The sequence below is a fragment of the Saimiri boliviensis genome, chromosome 3 (genome assembly GCF_048565385.1).
Source record: "Saimiri boliviensis isolate mSaiBol1 chromosome 3, mSaiBol1.pri, whole genome shotgun sequence".
Lineage (NCBI taxonomy): Eukaryota > Metazoa > Chordata > Mammalia > Primates > Cebidae > Saimiri > Saimiri boliviensis.
The window spans coordinates 104793583-104811890 of record NC_133451.1 but is presented as its reverse complement, the minus strand read 5'-3'; the positions used below and the strand labels follow the sequence as shown (position 1 = coordinate 104811890).

General features: G+C 38.6%; 1 protein-coding gene across 5 annotated transcripts in view; it reads left to right on the top strand.

Annotated features, from left to right (window-relative positions):
* Nucleotides 1-18308, top strand: part of ZGRF1 (zinc finger GRF-type containing 1) — a 97610-nt gene that overhangs the window by 4910 nt on the left and 74392 nt on the right. For all 5 annotated transcript variants that reach the window (XM_074396578.1, XM_074396577.1, XM_074396576.1 and 2 more), the window contains exons 4-7: nt 5155-5214; nt 8806-8994; nt 9306-11553; nt 17805-17869. In XM_074396578.1, coding sequence (XP_074252679.1) covers nt 5155-5214; nt 8806-8994; nt 9306-11553; nt 17805-17869 — 2562 coding nt within the window. The remainder of the gene's footprint in view (nt 1-5154; nt 5215-8805; nt 8995-9305; nt 11554-17804; nt 17870-18308) is intronic.

The window sequence follows — 18308 nt, the reverse complement described above, 5'->3', positions numbered from 1 at the left end:
ATGAATAAGATCTGATGTTCAGTAGCACAGTGGAGTGACTATTTTTTTTTTTTTTTTTTTTTTTCGAGATAGAGTCTCATTATGTCACCCAGGCTGGAATGCAGTGGCACAATCTTGGCTCACTGCAACCTCTGTCTCCTGGGTTCAAACGATTTTTCTGCCTCAGCCTCCCAAGTAGCTGTGACTGCAGTTACCCGCCACCACACCCAGCTAATGCTTTTGTATTTTTAGTAGAGATGGGGTTTCACCATGTGGCCCAGGCTGGTCTTGAGTTCCTGACCTTAGGTGATCTGCCTACCTCAGCCTCCCAAAGTGTTGGGGATTACAGGCCTGAGCCATTGTGCCTGGCTGAGTGACTAAGGTTAATAAGAATGTCTTTTTGTGTGTGTGTGTATATATTTATACATATATTAGTTTCTTTTCTTTTCTTTTTTTTTTTTTTGAGACAGAGTCTCACTCTTTTGGCCAGGCTGGAGTGCAGTGGCGCAATCTCAGCTCACTACAATCTTTGCCTCCTAGGTACAAGCGATTCTCCTGTCTCAGCCTCCTGAGTAGCTAGGATTACAAGCATGCACCACCACGCCTGGCTAATTTTTGTGTTTTTATTAGAAATGGGGTTTCACCATGTTGGCCAGGTTGGTCTCAACTCTCGACCTCAGATGATCTACCTGCCTTGGCCTCTTAAAGTGCTGGGATTACAGACATGAGCCACCATGCTGGCTATGTTTGTATTTCAGAAAGATTGGTTTGGCAGCAGTGTAAAAGTTGTATAGGATGAAAGTCAGATTGGATTTCAAAGACTTAAGGAGGCTGTAGAATAATCTAGACAAAAAGTATTGGACGTCTGACCAAGCAGGCATTAGCAATAGCAGTAGAGAAAAAGAATGATTAGAGAGAAATTATGAAAATATAGCCTCTTAGATATTGAAGGTGAGAGGAGGATCCAAAATGACTTTTAGGTTTCTGTATTTATCTCCTGAAATGAGACATTTCAAAAAGAAAAATAAGTTATTGGGAACAATCAAGATTTTTAGTTTCATTTTGAACATAATAAATTTGAGGCTGGGTGCAGTAGCTCATGCCTATAATCCCAGTACTTTGGGAGGCTGACGTGGGTAGATCACATGAGGTCAGAATTTCGAGACCAGACCAACCTGGCTAACATGGTGAAGCCCTGTCTCTACTAAAAATATAAAAATGAGTTGGCTGGGCACGGTGGCTCATGCTTGTAATCCCAGCACTTCAGGAGGCCAAGGAGGGTAAATCATGAGGTCAGGAGATTGAGACCATCCTGGCTAACATAGTGAAGCTCCATCACTGCTAAAAATATAAAAAGTTAGCTGGGCATAGTGGCACGTGCCTATAGTCCCAGTTACTCAGGAGGCTGAGGCAGGAGAATCACTTCAACCTGGGAGGTGGAGGTTGCAGTGAGCCGAGATTGCGCCACTGCACTCCAGCCTGGGTGACAGAGCCATGCCACTACACTCTCTAGCCTGTGCAACAGAGTGAGACTCCATCTCAAAAAAAAAAAAAAAAAAAAAAAAAAAAACACATTAGCCAGGAGTGGTAGTGGGTGCCTGTAATCCCAGCTACTTGGGAGGCTGAGGCCCAATAATTGCTTGAACCCAGGAGGCGGAGGTTGCAGTGAGCCGAGATCATGCACTGCACTCCAGCCTGGGTGATAGAGTGAGACTCAGTCTCAAAAAAAGAAAAAATAAATGCAATAAAATAAATAAATAAATTTGAAGTATAGAAACACGTAATTGGCGAGGTGCGGTGGCTCAAGCCTGTAATCTCAGCACTTTGGGAGGCCGAGGCGGGTGGATCACGGGGTCGAGAGATCGAGACCATCCTGGTTAACATGGTGAAACCCCGTTTCTACCAAAAATACAAAAAATTAGCTGGGCATGGTGGCACGTGCCTGTAATCCCAGCTACTCAGGAGGCTGAGGCAGGAGAATTGCCTGAACCCAGGAGGCGGAGGTTGAGCCGAGATCGCGCCATTGCACTCCAGCCTGGGTAACAAGAGCGAAACTGTGTCTCAAAAAAAAAAAAAAAAAAAAAAAAAAAAGAAACACTTAATTAGCTGTAGAGACCTAGAACTCAGGAAGGAGTTCCGGACTACTAGTATAGATTAGAAGTCCTCGGCTTTTAGATGGTATTTGAAACTATTGGAGTGGATTCATTTATTCAACACATATTTTTTGAGCATCTGAGTGAGTTGCACACTGTTCTAAGAAATACAGCAGAGAACAAAACAGATAAATCCCTGACCTCATGGAAATAACATGGAGGAGATGGAACACTAAATTAAATGAATATGTATGTCTAGTGAGTAAGACAATAACAAGGACATTAGTGTGGTTGGAATGAGTGAGCAAGGGTGAGAATGGAAATAAAGGGGATTATATAAGCCTCACTGGCTATGGAAAGAACTTTTGTTATTCTTAGGGAGCTGTAGAGACATTGGAATGATTTGAGCAGGAGCATAACATGATCTGATTTATATGGATGATAGTGCTCAGGGAGGGCGTATTGAATTAAAAGAATAGAGGGACAAGAAAAAGTTGGATAAGACCAACTTTTTTTTTTTTTTTTTTTTTTTTTTGAGACAGAGTCTTTGTCACCCAGGCTGGAGTGTAATGACTCCATCTCAAGAATACCAGTTTTTAAACAGCTTTATTCGCACACTTTTCGATTTACCTATTCAGTAGTTTTTAGTATTTTCACAGTTTTGCAACCATCAGCACAATTTAAATTTAGCATATTTTTGTCACTCCCAAGAGAAATCTCATTCTCTTTGGCAGTTACTACTCAGTACCGAGCCCCCAGCCCTACGCAAACATGAATCTACTTACTGTCTCTATAGATTTACCTTTTCTGGACGTGTTGCATGAATGAAATTATATAACAAATATTCTTTTGTGAATAAGTCTTAGCATATTTCCAAGGTTCTTCCATGTTGAAGCATATATCTTCATATATATTTTATTTATTTATTTGAGATGGAGTCTGTGTTGCCCAGGCTGGAGTATAGTGGTATGATCTTGGCTCACTGCAACCTCCACCTCCTGGGTTCAAGTAATTCTTCTGTCTCAGCATCCTGAGTAGCTGGGACTATAGGTGCTTGCCACCATGCCCAGCGAATTCTTGTATTTTTAGTAGAGATTGGGTTTCATCATATTGGCCAGGCTGGTCTCGAACTCCTGACCTCATGATCCACCTGCGTTGGCCTCCCAAAGTGCTGAGATTACAGACATAAGCCACCACACCTGGCCTGTATTTTATTTTTTATTAGCAAATAGTATTACACTGTGTGGATTTATCATGATTTTCTTATTTTATTTTATTATTATTTATTTTATTTTTTTTTTAAAGATGAGATTTCACCATATTGGATCACCTGAGGTCGGGCTGGTCTCGAACTCTTGACCTCAGGTGATCCACCCACCTCAGCTTCCCAAAGTGCTGGGATTACAGGCGGGAGCCACTGCGCCCGGCTGATTTTCTTTTTTTAAATAGACAGGGTGTTGCTCTGTCACCCAGGCTGGATTGAAGTGGAGCAATCATATCTCACTGTAGCCTCAAATTCTTAGGCTCAAACAATTATTCTGCCTTAGCTGGGACTACTTAGGCTTACACAGCCATGTCTACTAATTAAAAAAAAATTTTCTGGCCAGGTATGGTGGCTCATGCCTATAATCCCAGCACTTTGGGAGGCAAGGTGGGTGGATCAGGAGGTCAGGAGTTCAAGACCAGTCTGGTCGAGATGGTGAAACCCCATCTCTACTGAAAATACAAAAAATTAGCCGGGCATGATGGCAGATGCCTGTAATCCAGCTACTCAGGAGGCTGAGGCAGGAGAATCGCTTGAACCTGGGGGATGGAGGCTGTCGTGAGCCGAGATCACGCCATTGCACTCCAGCCTGGGCAACAAGAGCAAAACTCTCTCAAAAAAATTTTTTTTCTTAGAGATAGAGTCTTGCTATGTTCCCTGGACTGATCTTGAACTTCTGGTCTCAGATGATCTTTGCATCTCAGCCTACAGAGTACCTGGAGTACCTGAGATTATACCACGAGCCATGTACTGAGCCCAATAAGTCATATTTCATTTATCCATTCATAATACAGTTGATATACATTTGGGTTACTTCAACTTTTTGGCCATTATGAATAATGCTGCTATGAGCATTTATGTGCAAGTTTTTGTATAGACATATACAAAAGTTTTTCTCTTGGGTATATACCTAGGAGTAGAATTGCTGGGTCACGTGAGAACTTTATGTTTAATCTTTTAAGGAATTGCCAAACTGTTTTCCAACATGATGGAAACACCAGTGTTGAAGGGGCTAGTGGAAAAATTGCTATGAAAAAAGGCTAGAGACAAGGGGAAAGCTAGAAAATGGTAATTACCTTAGCTTCCTTTTTGCCCCTTATCCCTCACATTTAACAAGTTTTATTCATTATACCTCATAAATAATTGTCTTATCCCGAATGCCAGTACCTTAAGTACTAATCGTCTTCTTCATCCTGTATACCGTCCTATTGCAATAATCTCTCAAATGATCTTGTCTCCTGTTTGTCCCCTTCAATGTGTTTCAATTATGTTTTCTTCCCAATTTCTTTCCTTTCTTCCTCCCTCCCTCTCTCCCTCCCTCCCTCCCTTCCTTTTTTTTGATTTAGACAGAGTCTCACTTTGTTGCCCAGGCTGGAGTTCAGTGGCATGATCTTGGCTCACTTCAACCTCTGCCAAGTCATTCTCCTGCCTCAGCTTGTATTTTTAGTAGAGACGGGGTTTTGCCCTGTTGGCCAGGCTGGTCTGGAACTCCTAACCTCAGGTGATCCCACCATTTCGGCTTCCCAAAGTGCTGGGATTACAGGTGTGAGCAGCTGCACCCAGCCTCTTCCCAGTTTCATTCTCATATCCTCCTGGTAGGAATTAAGTTCTTGAATTTCTTATGTGTATGCCTTCACTCTCTTACACAGACTGATCCCTAAAAAACGTTAAAAATAGAGGCATTTTCAAATCCAAGTTCAATAAATGTAATCCTTCCATTACGTGATCTACTTATATAACACTTACTTCCTCTTGAAGATGTTTAAGAAAAGCATAATTGTGTTGTTCCCTTTTAACATTTATTTTCTTTTAATACAGGCAATTTTATATGATGACAAAGGAGCATGTTTGGAGAGTCTGTTTCTTAAATGCCTTGAGGTATTTTAGTGTGTTTATCTTATTTTTAAGTTATTATTTAAAAATCTCTTTAAATACATCCTTTATAAATATTGTTAAATAGTGTATTCGTGATATTACTACTAATAATTATAGTTACTATTTCTTGAACATGTAGTAAAACTAGACTGTGCTAAAACCTTTTAAATATTGTTTCCTTTAATCTCTACAACTGACTGTTTAAAACAAGCTGATTTTTATAGATTAGGAGGGCAGTGCAGAAAGGTGAAGTAACTAGCTCATGTTCATAGAGTTACAATGGTAGGAAGGCTGAGATTTGATCCCAAGAGGTGATTGTAGAGTCAAATTGACTACGTGATTTTTTTATAGGTAGAGGTCTACTGTGGGAATTTTTTTGTGACGTATTCTCATTTAAGTATAATATTCTCTCACCTAAAAACAGAACTGCTATTCAACCCAGCAGACCTATAACTGGGTATATACCCAAAGGAATGTAAGTTGTTCTACCATAAAGGCACATACACCTGTGTGTTCATCATAGCACTATTCACAATAGCAAAGACATGAAATCAACCTAAATGCCCATCAGCGATAGACTGCATAAAGAAAATGTGATACAAATACACCATGGAATGTTATACAGCCATAAAGAAAAAGTGAAATCATGTTCCATTTCAGGAACACGGATGGAGCTAGAGGCAATGCAGGAACAGAAAACCAAATATTACATGTTCTCACATATAAATGGAAGCTAAATGATGAGAACGCCTGGACACAGAGGGGAACAATAGACACGGGCCTACTGGAGGACGGAGGGAGGGTGGGAGGAGGAAGAGGGTCAGGAAACAATAACTAATGGGTACTAGGCTTAGTACTTGGACGATGAAATAATCTGTATAACAGACCCCCATGACACAGGTTTACCTTTGTAACAAACCTGCGCATGTACCCCTGAACTTAAAAGTTAAAAATAAATACATAAATAAAGTGTTCTGTCAAATACTTAGTTTTTGTTTTTCCTCTCAAAGAGGAAAACGCATAGAAAGAGGACTAAAGGCATATTTTAGGGAAAAATAAGGGTATTAGAGTTGGTCATCCTGGGTTCATTTCTCACATCTAAGTACTTCCTGGTCCACCCATGCTCTCTATGTCTAACTTCTCTGCTGCAAAATGTAGATCATAGACAGATTTTACAAGGTTGGTTTGAAGGTTAGAAATAACCTCTGTAAAGTGCCTAGCAGTTTTAGTATAGTGATTCCTTTTCTTTTTTTTTTTTTTTTTGAGACGAAGTCTTGCTCTGTTACCTAGGCTGGAGTGCAATGGTGCACTGTCTTGGCTTATTGCAACCTCCACCTCTCAGGTTCAAGCAACTCTCCTGCCTCAGCCTCCCAAGTAGCTGGGATTATAGGCGCTTGCCAGCATGCCCACATAATGTTTGTATTTTAATAGAGATGGGGTTTCACTGTGTTAGCCAGGATGGTCTTGATCTCCTGACCTTGTGATCCGCCCGCCTCAGCCTCCCAAAGTGCTGGGATTATAGTGTGAGCCACCGTGCCCAGCTCATTTGTTTTTTTTTGAGATGGAGTCTTGCTTTGTCGCCAAGGCTAGAGTGTGGTGGCGCAATCTCACCTCACTGTGACCTCTGCCTCCTGAGTTCAAGCGATTCTCCTTCCTCAGCCTCCCCAGTAGCTGGGATTACAGGTGTGTGCCACCATGCCCAGCTAATTTTTTGTATTTTTAATAGGGATGGTTTCACTATGTTGGCCAGGCTGGTCTTGAACTTTTGACCTGTGTTAGCCAGGATGGTCTCGATCTCCTGATCTCGTGATCCTCCCACCTTGGCCTACCCAAGTGCTGGGACTACAGGCATGAGTCATCACACCCGGCCTAGTACAGTGATTCTAAATATGTTAAAATGTATATTATGATGATGATGTTGACTTCTGGCCATAGCATTTAATTCATTTTGAAATTTTACATGACATCAATAGTGGTTATGGTACTATATATTTTTAAAAGGGTCTAGGAGAATTGGTATCTTAGTATATGGTTTGATTGGTGGTTACTACTGTTATTTAATCTTAAAAAATCATTTCATTAGTAAAATATTAATCTGATACAGATTTTGTGTATTTTCAAATTAGGCTGATAATCTTATTTTTATGCTGCTGTCATAGGTGGCTGCAAGTACTACATTTGTTCATTTAAGTGATTAAGATGTATTTTTGGAATATAACTATTTAAACAACTGTAATGATTTATAATAATGTTAATTTGTGATAATTATGAATATCTTATTGATTTAAAGATATATAGTTGATAATAACTCTCATTTTTGAAAAGTTACATTTAGTTTTACAGATTCTAAGTGAATTGCTTGAGAGAAGGCATTTTTTTTCTTGTTCGTCTTTGTATCCCTAGCATGTAATAAAGGGCCTCATATAGGTCCCCAGTACGTAATACTTATTTACTAATTTAACTTTTTTTTTTAGAGACATTGTCTCACTCTGTCATCCAGGCTGGAGTATAGTGGTGTGATCATAGCTCACTGCAGCCTTAAACTCCTGGGCTCAAAGGATCCTCTTACCTCAGCCTTCCGAGTAGCCAAAACTATAGGAACATGCCACCATGCCTGGCTAAATTTTTTTGTTTTTTTCAGACAGGGTCTCATTCTGTCACCTAGGCTAGAGAGTAGTGGTGTGATAACCACTCACTGCAGCCTTGACCTCCTGGGCTCAAATCATCCTGCCACCTCATCCCCCGAATAGCCGAGACTACAGGTACCTGCCACCATGTATGGCTAAATTTTTAAAAAGTTTTTTGTAGAGACAGGGTCTTGCTATGTTGACTAGGGTGGTCTTGACCTCCTGGCTTCAAGCAATCTTCCTGCTTTGGTGTCTGAAGTGCTGGATTTACAGGTATAAGCCATCCCATACAGCCCGGACTAATTTAAAATAAAATTTTTTTGCAGAGACAGGATCTGAATATTTTTTCCCAAGCTGGTCCCGTACTTTTGGCCTCAAGCAATCCTCTTGCCTTGGTCTCCCAAAGTCTTGCAATTACAGGTGTGAGCCACATCTAGCTCTAATATGTGTTGTTGAATAAATAAATTAGAGGCTGGATGTGGTGGCTCATGCCTGTAATCCCAGCACTTTGGGAGGCCAAGGAGGGAGCTCAAGAGATGGAGACCATCCTGGCCAACATGGTGAAACCCACGTCTCTACTAAAAATAAAAAATTAGCTGGGCATGGTGGCACAGGCCTGTAGTACCAGCTACTTGGGAGACTGAGGTAGGAGAATTGCTTGAACCCAGTAGGCGGAGGTTGCAATGAGCCTAGATTGTGCCACTGCACTCCAGCCTGGTGACAGAGTGAGATTCTGTCTCAAAAAAAAAAAAAAAAAAATCAGATAAAATTTTAAATATATTATTGTCCTTTTTTGTGCTTATTAATAGTTAATTAGTATATAATAATAAATAATTGAAGACTTTAGATACTGATTTATTCATTCAACACCTATTTATTTTGTCTTAGTGCTAGTGAGCATCCTGGAATACAGAGATAATAAAAAACTAGATGTATGTGATTTTAATGTTTATTCTTTAAATTTTAGTTGAAACCCGGAGATGACTTAGAAAGTGATCGATACTTAATCACAGTTGAAGAGGTTAAAGTTGCTGGAGCCACAGGTATTGTTAAGCAGAATATCAATAAAGAAGCACCAGAGTTAAATTCAAGGACATTGATACCCTCTGGCCGATCTCTTGGATGTCAGCCCTCTGGCTTAAAAAGGAAGTTTACTGTAAGTTTTTCTGTGGAAAATAATACATCAGATATATTTATAAAATTGTCTCAAAAAGTAGTGAATTTTGAAGTGATTATACTTTGTCGTTCAAAGGGCACTTAAGAGTATACTTAGGTAGAAAGGAAGTAAACCCTACTTTAAAAAATCTTACTACAAATGAATGTAATGTAACAATTTTAAATCTGAATTATTACTTTACCTTAGGCAAAGCACAAACAATCCTTATTCTTTTTTTTTTTCTTAGCCAGTTTATTTCACATTTTCTTTATGGGTGATGGTCCAGCTAACAGTTATTTTAATATCTTCAGGGTTTTCAAGGACCACGTCAGGTTCCGAAGAAAATGGTTATTACGGAAAGCGGTGAATCAGCTGCATCGCATGAAGCTAAGAAACCTGGCCCTACTTTTTTTTGTCCATTCTACAGCATGCCTCCTTTGTTTCCTACTGTTGGCAAGAAAGATGTAAATAATATACCAGCAGACCCTGAGAACATTGTGACTTACAAGAATAGAGAGAGAAATGCCATGGATTTTTCTTCAGTTTGTTCTCCATCCTTCCACATTAACTCAGAAGTGTTATGTGAAGAAAATTATTTTTGCTCTCCTATGAATTCTGGAAGTAAACTTTCAGACTCTTTACTGACCAATGAGCCTGTGAAAAGAGATAGTTTGGCATCCCACTGTTCAGGAATTTCACAAAACATCAGAAGCAAAGCACGGATATTAGCTCTTCTGAAGTCCCAATCAGCTGGTCCATGTGAAGAACTAAATTCTGAGATGATAGAGCATTTTCCTCAAAAACAACCACATGGAAGTTTACAGATTGTTACTAAATCAAAGTATGTAATTCAACAGGAAGAGTGTGCTGAGATGAAGAGCACAGAAAATTTATACTACCAGCATCAATCAGAAAATACCATGAGAAACAAAAGCCGGTGGGCCATGTATTTACCCTCACAAAGTTCACCTATGCATTTTTCTACTGAAGATGGGCATGATACAGACAGGAAAACCAGGGCTCAGGAAGATGATATGAATTCTAGTTTGAAAGACCTTTTGTTACAAAAGAAGATACAGTTCTTTGAAACATGTACTGAAGAGGGGAAAAAGTGTAATGTAGACAAGTCAGTCGGTAAAAATGATCAATCCTGGAATCAAGAAGTAAAATTAGAAATTCCTTCATCCAGTGATGGCAGTAGCTTACAGGTTACCAGTAAAAGTGCAGAAAATGATGGTACATTATCAGAATCTGACATTCAGGATGATAGTAAAATACCTTTTAATCAAAATGACAAGGTGTGCATTAAAGGATCAGTTCTCGTTAAAGAAAATGATCAGGAGGTAAATACATGTGTAACACTGGAAAAGGAGTGTGAACAATCAGAGTCATCTCTGCCAGAACCGAAACATCTCCAAACCGAATCTAGTAATAATGCTAGGATCTCTGATGACAGTACAGACATGTTTTCTAAAAGTAAAATGGATAATGAAAATCTTAATCGTATTCATGAATCGCTGAGTAACGTAACACAACCATTTTTGGAGGTAACTTTTAATCTGAACAATTTTGAAACCAGTGACACTGAGGAGGAGTCACAGGAAAGCAAAAAAATTTCCCAGGATTCAGAGAGTTGGGTAAAGGACATTTCGGTTAATGATGACAATTTATGTGTTCAAAAGAGGTCTGAGAATACAAACTGTAAAGAGATTGAGGGTGAACATTTGCCACTCTTGACATCTGTTGATGGCAAACCTACAGAGACATTTCCTATTAAAGAGACTCTGCCATCACAGTTTTGTGATAAAACTCTTGTGGGTTTTGACATGGGAATTTGTAAAGCTGGAAACACTAGAAAAGAAATACAGGAATATGGTGACACATTGAGCAATTTTGAATCTTTTGAGTGGACTGATGATGTATACATAGGTAACAAAGAAGATGCTAATAAATGTATTCAAGAAGTCAGAATTAACTATGACTCTGCTTTACTCTCAAATAAATCTAAAGATATAAACATGAATTCACATATTCCTCATATTCAAAACCAGACTGCTGAAAACAGTAACCTATTTTCAGAAGATGCTCAACCTCATCCTTTTATTTTGGGAAGTGACTTAGACAAAAATGATGAACGTGTTTTACCATCAACTTCTGGTAGTGACAACAGTGTCCAACTATTAAATACCAATCAGAATCACTCTGATTATATTACACTTGATAAATCAAATACCCATATTTCCAATTCTTTGTTTTACCCACTGGGAAAAAAGCATCTTATTTGCAAAGACACAGAAGTACATATATCTGAACCTAAAGATTTGGGAAAGATTAGTCTACCCCCTAACCATATTGAAGTTGAAACTTCCAGAGAGGACAAACAATACTGGAATCCTAAAAATTCTTCAGAACTTTCTGGATTAGTAAATACAATTTCCATTTTAAAGTCACTATCTGAACACAGTACTGCTTTAGACAGCTTGGAAATATTGAGAAAGAAAAATACTGTCTTTGAACAAGGAACTCAACAGACCTATGAGCCAGATAGCAGTCTAGAAGGTTAGAATTTAATGTCTATTTTGGATTGTTCTCTTTATAGCTCTAAGAGCTATAAAGAATGAAGATATTAGCTCTGGTTGCTACATTAAATAATTACATAGTGTTTAAATGGATAATAAATGTACTTAATAAAACCAGTATTAATAGAGAGTAATACAATGAAAAGTAAGTCCCCATCCAACCACATCACTCAGTCTACCCTTCAGAATTAGCTACAGTTTTCTTCTAAGATATCCTTCCAGAAATATTCTATGCATATATAAGCATATATTGGCACATTTAAGTGAATATGTCAAAAAATATATATGTGTGTGTGTATGTGTATGAATATGTCAATCTATTTTTCTTTTTTTGAGACAGTCTCACTCTGTCACCCAGGGTGGAGTGGCTGGCTGCAACCTCTGCCTCCTGGTAGCTGGGATTACAGGTGTGCACCACCATGCCAAGCTAATTATACTTAGTCTTACCATTACTCATTTTTAAGACAGGTAGTAGGGAATAATTTTTTTTTTAAAGTGAGTTTATATTAATACTTCTAACTTCAGTTCTATATCACTGAATTCTTTTCCTCTTTCTTCCATAGTTGTGTTTCTCTTTTATTTTATTTTTTTAAAAACAGTTTAACTCTTGTCCCCCAGGCTGGTGTGCAATGCCATGATCTCAGCGCACTACAACCTCTACCTCCTGACCTCAGGAGATCTGCCTACCTTGGCCTCCCAAAGTGCTGGCATTACAAGTGTGAGCCACTGCACCTGGCCCAATTTGTTTCTGACACTGTAAAATATTAACTGAGTTCAAAAGTGAAAGCTGTATAGAAACATTCTCGGATTCCTTTGTTATACTTTCTGTTCCATTCCTACCTGCCTGCTCTAGGCAGCCAATATACTTATGGTTCTTTTTATAAAAATAAATAGCTCCTTATAGAAATTCTTATTTCTCCATATTCATTAAAATACTAAATTCATATTCTTTAACACCTTGCTTTTTTCACTTAAAAATATATCTTGGAGGGCAGGAGCCACTGCTCCTGTAATCCCAGCAGTTTGAGAGGCTGAGGTGGGCAGATCACGAGGTCAGGAGTTCGAGACTAGCCTGACCAACATGGTGAAACCGGGTCTCTACTAAAAATACAAAAAATTAGCTAGGCATGGTGGTGCGCATATGTGCACCTGTAATCCCAGCTACTCAGGAGGCTGAGGCAGGGGAATTGCACTCTAGCGTGGGTGAACAGAGCAAGACTCCATCTAAAAAATATATATGTATATATATAATTATTCATAGGAATTAATCATTTCTTATTCCCATCAGTAATGTATAGGACTGGCTGTTTTTCCACAGCCTTGCCAATAGTGTATTGCCCAGCTTTTGATTTTTGCCTATATAATAGATGAGAAATGGCTTTTCAGTGTATTTAATTTAATTCATTTGTTTTTGGTTTCTTTTTGAGACGGAATTTTGTTCTTGTTTCCCAGACTGAAGTGCAGTGGCATGATCTCAGCTCACTGTAACCTCCTCTACCTCCTGGGTTCAAGTGATTCTCCTGCCTCTGTCTCCCAAGTAGCTGGGATTACTGGTGTGCCCACCACACCTGGCTAATTTTGAATTTTTAGTAGAGATGGGGTTTCACCATGTTGGTCAGGCTGGTCTTGAACTCCTTACCTCAAGTGATCCACTCACCTTGGCCTCTCAAAGTGCTGGGATTACAGGCATGAGCCACCACGCCTGACCTTTTCCCTGTATTTTAAATTTGTATTTTTACTAGTACAGGTGAAATTGAACATCTTTTCATATGTTTAAACATCATTTGTTTATTTTTTTCCATGAACTATCTTTTCTGTCTACCATTTGTTCAGCTTTTTAATTCTTAATTTATAAGAGTTCTTTGTATATTAGCATTATTAGCCCTTTATGATTTATGTTGTAAATGTTTTCTTTCATTATGTTTTTTGTTTTTTGTTTTTTTTGAGACAGAGTTTCGCTCTTGTTACCCAGGCTGGAGTGCAATGGCGCGATCTCGGCTCACCGCAACCTCCGCCTCCTGGGTTCAGGCAATTCTCCTGTCTCAGCTTCCTGAGTAGCTGGGATTACAGGCACGCACCACCATGCCCAGCTCATTTTTTGTATTTTTAGTAGAGACGGGGTTTCACCATGTTGACCAGGTTGGTCTCGATCTCTCGACCTTGTGATCCACCCGCCTCGGCCTCCCAAAGTGCTGGGATTACAGGCTTGAGCCACCGCGCCCGGCTGTTTTCTTTCATTATGTCATTGATCTTTTGACTTTCCTTATGGTACACTGGCAACAACATTGTCTTTTAAAGAATACAATAGTAAATAATGTATACATTTGAATGTAAATGAACAATGCACTACTCTCAGAAGGTAAAATTGAACTTTTATTTGAGTATCTCATGTGATTCCTGAGAAAAATATAAATAGCTTATTGTACCTATTAAAATGATTCTTTGAAATGTAATTAAGTTTGAAGATAATTGTTAGTTTATTTTCTAAAATTTTAAAAGTATCTGGGCATGGTGGCTCACACCTGTAATCCCAGCACTTTGGGAGGCTGGGGTGGGTGGAGTTTGAGACCAGCCTGGCCAACATGGTGAAATCCTGTCTCTACTGAAAATACAAAAAATTAGCCAGGCATTGTGGCAGCCTGTAATCCCAGCTAATTGGGAGGCTGAGGCAGAGAACCGCTTGAACTCGGGAGGTGGAGGTTGCATTGAACTGAAATACTGCCATTGCACTCCAGCCTGGGCAACAAGAGTGAAACTCCATCTCAAAAAAAATAATAATAAATAAAGAAAGAAAGTAAAAAGTTTTAATGAAAACTATGAGTACAAAATTTTATGATACCATATCAGGCTATGAATTTCTAGCATGAAGATTTAGATCTTATAGGATTTCATTTTTAAGGCCAGTTGCAGTGGCTCATGCCTGTAATCCCAGCACTTTGGGAGGCCAAGGTGGGCAGATCACCAGAGGTCAGGACTTTGAAACTAGCCTGGCCAACATAACAAAACCCTATCTCTAATAAAATACATAAAAATTAGTTGGGTGTGGTGGTGGGCACCTCATCAAATTGAAAAGAAAATTACAGTTGATTCTGATTATTTGCAGTAGTTCTGTGAAGTCACTGAAAACACATGATTAGTAAATAAGTCTTGCTCCTAGGGGAAATACAATACAGGGTTAGGTTCCTGCAAGTCTGTGGTCAGAACATTTTCATTATTTCATGAATATATAACCTTGTTTTATGTATGTTTCTGCTTAAAGATACTTGCTTTATTTTATTTATTTATTTTTAAGATGGGGTTTCACCATATTAGGCTGGTCTTGAATTCCTGACCTCAGGTGATCTGCCCACCTTGGCCTCCAAAGTGCTTGGATTACAGGCGTGAGCTACCACGCCCAGCCAAGACGTTTTATTTAATATGTATTGTTGATTCATTAACATTGAACTCATAGCCAACAGCAATATAACTCTTACCTGTAAAAAACTTACCTAACACTTGCACTTTCTTCATAAGGAGCATCACAGCCTTCCTGCACTTGGGAACACTAGACGGCTCTATACTTAGGGGACTTTTTTTCCTTTTTGATACAGAATCTCACTCTGTTGCCCAGGCTGGAGTGCATGGCGTTTGCTACATACACAGTCTCTACTTTCTTACCTCTCATTTATTCTTTTTTTTTTTTTTTTTTCTGAGACCGAGTCTCACTCTGTTTCCCAGGCTGGAGTGTAGTGGTGCGATCTCGGCTTACTGCAACTTCTGCCTCCTGGGTTCAAGTGATTCTTCCACTTCATCCTCTCAAATAGCTAGGATTAAAGATGTGTGCCATCATGCCCAGCTAATTTTTGTATTTTTATTACAGATGGAGTTTTTCTATGTTGGCCAGGTTGGTGTGAACTGACCTCAGGTGATCCACCCACCTCAGCCTCCGAGAGTGTTGAGATTATAAGCATGAGCCACTGTGCCCAGCCTCTTTGGGGACATTTTAAACAGTGAAATTACCAGTAAAAAGCACAAAAATGAAAAATGTGGCACCAAACGGCCATGAAAAAGACGATTGTTTACAGCATAGCTAAAACAAGAAGGCAAGAGTGTTGCCTTGAGAACATGTGCTTCATGCAATTCATTTTTTGTTACACTATGTATGTCTGCAAATGACCATGAAAGTAAAGCCAATACTGATTTGGGGGTCACAAATAAAACTTTAGAGAGTAGGCAGAATCCATGAGTAATGATCGACGAAATTTGCTTTTTTGATGTAAATATATTTCTCTAAAAAGGATTAAGTTGGTTGCTTGAGACAATTTGAGAAGATTGAATCACTAGGGTATAACATACTTTCGTGAAGTTTAATGCAAAATTAGAGAAGAATAAATTTTGCCACCAATTTAGAATGTGTGAAAGTTTAAAAAGATCTCCAAATTTTTTTGTGAGATAATTGTATATAGCTTAGAAATGTTAATTTAGAATGTTATTCTATAGCAAAGGCAGTAAAGGAAAACATCACTTTCCATCCAGTATTTTTAAAAACCTTTTTAGAAATGTCAAGTTCCAAAATGACTTTTTATTTTATTCTGAATTTTAGCAGGAAAATAATGAAGTCATAAATAGCAATTGCCTAAAAATGAAGTTTACACTAGTTATAGCTGTGATTTTTTTATAGTAATTATCATTTTAAAATTAGTCTTTTTGTGATTTTAGATGTATAAAAAAAAAATCTTTTTTTTTTTTTTTTTTTTTGAGATAGAGTTGCACTCTTGTCCCCCAGGCTGGAGTGCAATGTGTGATCTCAGCTCACTGCAACCTCTGCCTCTCTGGTTCAAGCAATTCTCCTGCCTCAGCCTCCCAATTAGCTTACAGGCATGCACCACCACAGCTGGCTAATTTTTGTATTTTTAGTACAGACAGGGTTTCACCATGTTGGCCAGGCTGGTCTCAAACCCCTGGCCTCAAGTGATCTGCTGGCCTGAGCCTCCCAAAGTGCTAGGATTACAGTTGCGAGCCACTGTGCCTGGCCAAAAAAATCCTGTTTTAAAGGGATATCTAATAAGGTGGCAAAACTAGCCACCTTGCACTCCTTTCTATTCTGCATGCTTGCCAACTTTTCTGCCTCAGAGTTTGATATTTGGCCTTTTACCTGAACACTTTTACCCTTGTCATGGCTGAGTTTTTTCTTGAAGTCTCAACTTAAATGTTACTTCCCATGAGAAACTTTTCCTGATCCCTGTATCAAACATTGTTCTGTATCATATCACTGTTCGATGAGATGCCATTTGTATCATAATCTGAATTTATCTGGTTTAGTTATTTGTCTTCTGTGTCTCTTTTTTCAAGGATTTTTATTTTTTTATTTTTTTTAAATTTTGTCTCATTCACTGTTATTTCCCTAGTGCCTGACACGTTGTACTTGGGAAATACTTGTTGAGTGAATACTTTAGAATGTAGAATTTTTTTCCTAAACCATAGTCAAAATGGATTTAAGATAGACTAGAAATAGCATGAAGTGCTGTTTTTCTTTTCTTTTCTTTTCTTTTTCTTTCTTTCTTTTTTTTTTGAGACATAGTCTTACTCTGTCAGCCAGGCTGGAGTGCAGTGGCGCCATCTTGGCTCACTGCAACCTCCACCTCCTGAGTTCAAGTGATTCTTCTGCCTCTGCCTCCCGAGTGGCATGGTGCACCACCATGCCTGGTTAATTTTTGTATTTTCAGTGGAGACAAGGTCTTGCCATGTTGGCCAGGCTGGCTTGAACTTCTGGCCTTAAGTGATCTACCTGCCGTGGCCTCCCAAAGTGCTGGGATTACAGGAGTGAGCCATCATGCCTGACCTTGTTTTTCTTTTCTGTGGTTGCACATAGCAACAGTATACTGGGAGTCTTGACTTTCTTGTTCCTAACAGTTGCCCAGTACTTCATTTTTAGCCTTTTTAGTATAGGTTAATAACTATTGGTTTAGTATTTATTTTTTAATTAGTGTAAAAAAGGAAAACAAGGAAAATTTCTACTGTTGACTTAGAAAGTAAACAAAATGGCTTTCACTATAAAGATTTTTAAATTTTTATCTTAAAAATGTTTCAATCTAAACAGTACAGTACAGTGAATCCTCAAATAACTACATTCCAGATTAAACAATTACCAAAGTTTAAGTTATATTCCTTGTCTCAGTTTTAGGAATAAGTTAAATTTTAGAGTACTGCTATATGTAAAAATGACATGATCATTTCTTTTCACTGTTACAGTGAGGAAACCATTTACTACAGTAGTTTCACGAAAGTCTCCTCATCTGCACAAGGATTCTCAACAGGTACAGGTTTTTTTTTCTAAGAGTACATTCTTTTATTTTGATATGAATGTTCTGTAATTTGCAATAGGATTATAGTAATACAGTCCCAAGCTATCTTGGTTCATGACCCCTACTGTATCGTAGAAATTTTTTCATTGCATCCATCAGCCAAAAGAAATACCTAACAGTTTCATTTATGATGTAGTTAGTAGTATTAAGTAACTTATTTCCTAGTAACTTTGTAAGCATTTTGTTTGTTAAAAAGCACTGTTACTGGAACACTTTTACACTATTGGTGGGAGTGTAAAGTAGTTCAACCATTGTGGAAGACAGTGTTGTGATTCCTCAAGGACCTAGAAATAGAAATTCCATTTGACCCAGCAATCCCATTACTGGGTATATATCCAAAGGATTATAAATTGTTCTGTTATAAAGACACATGCACACGTATGTTCATTAC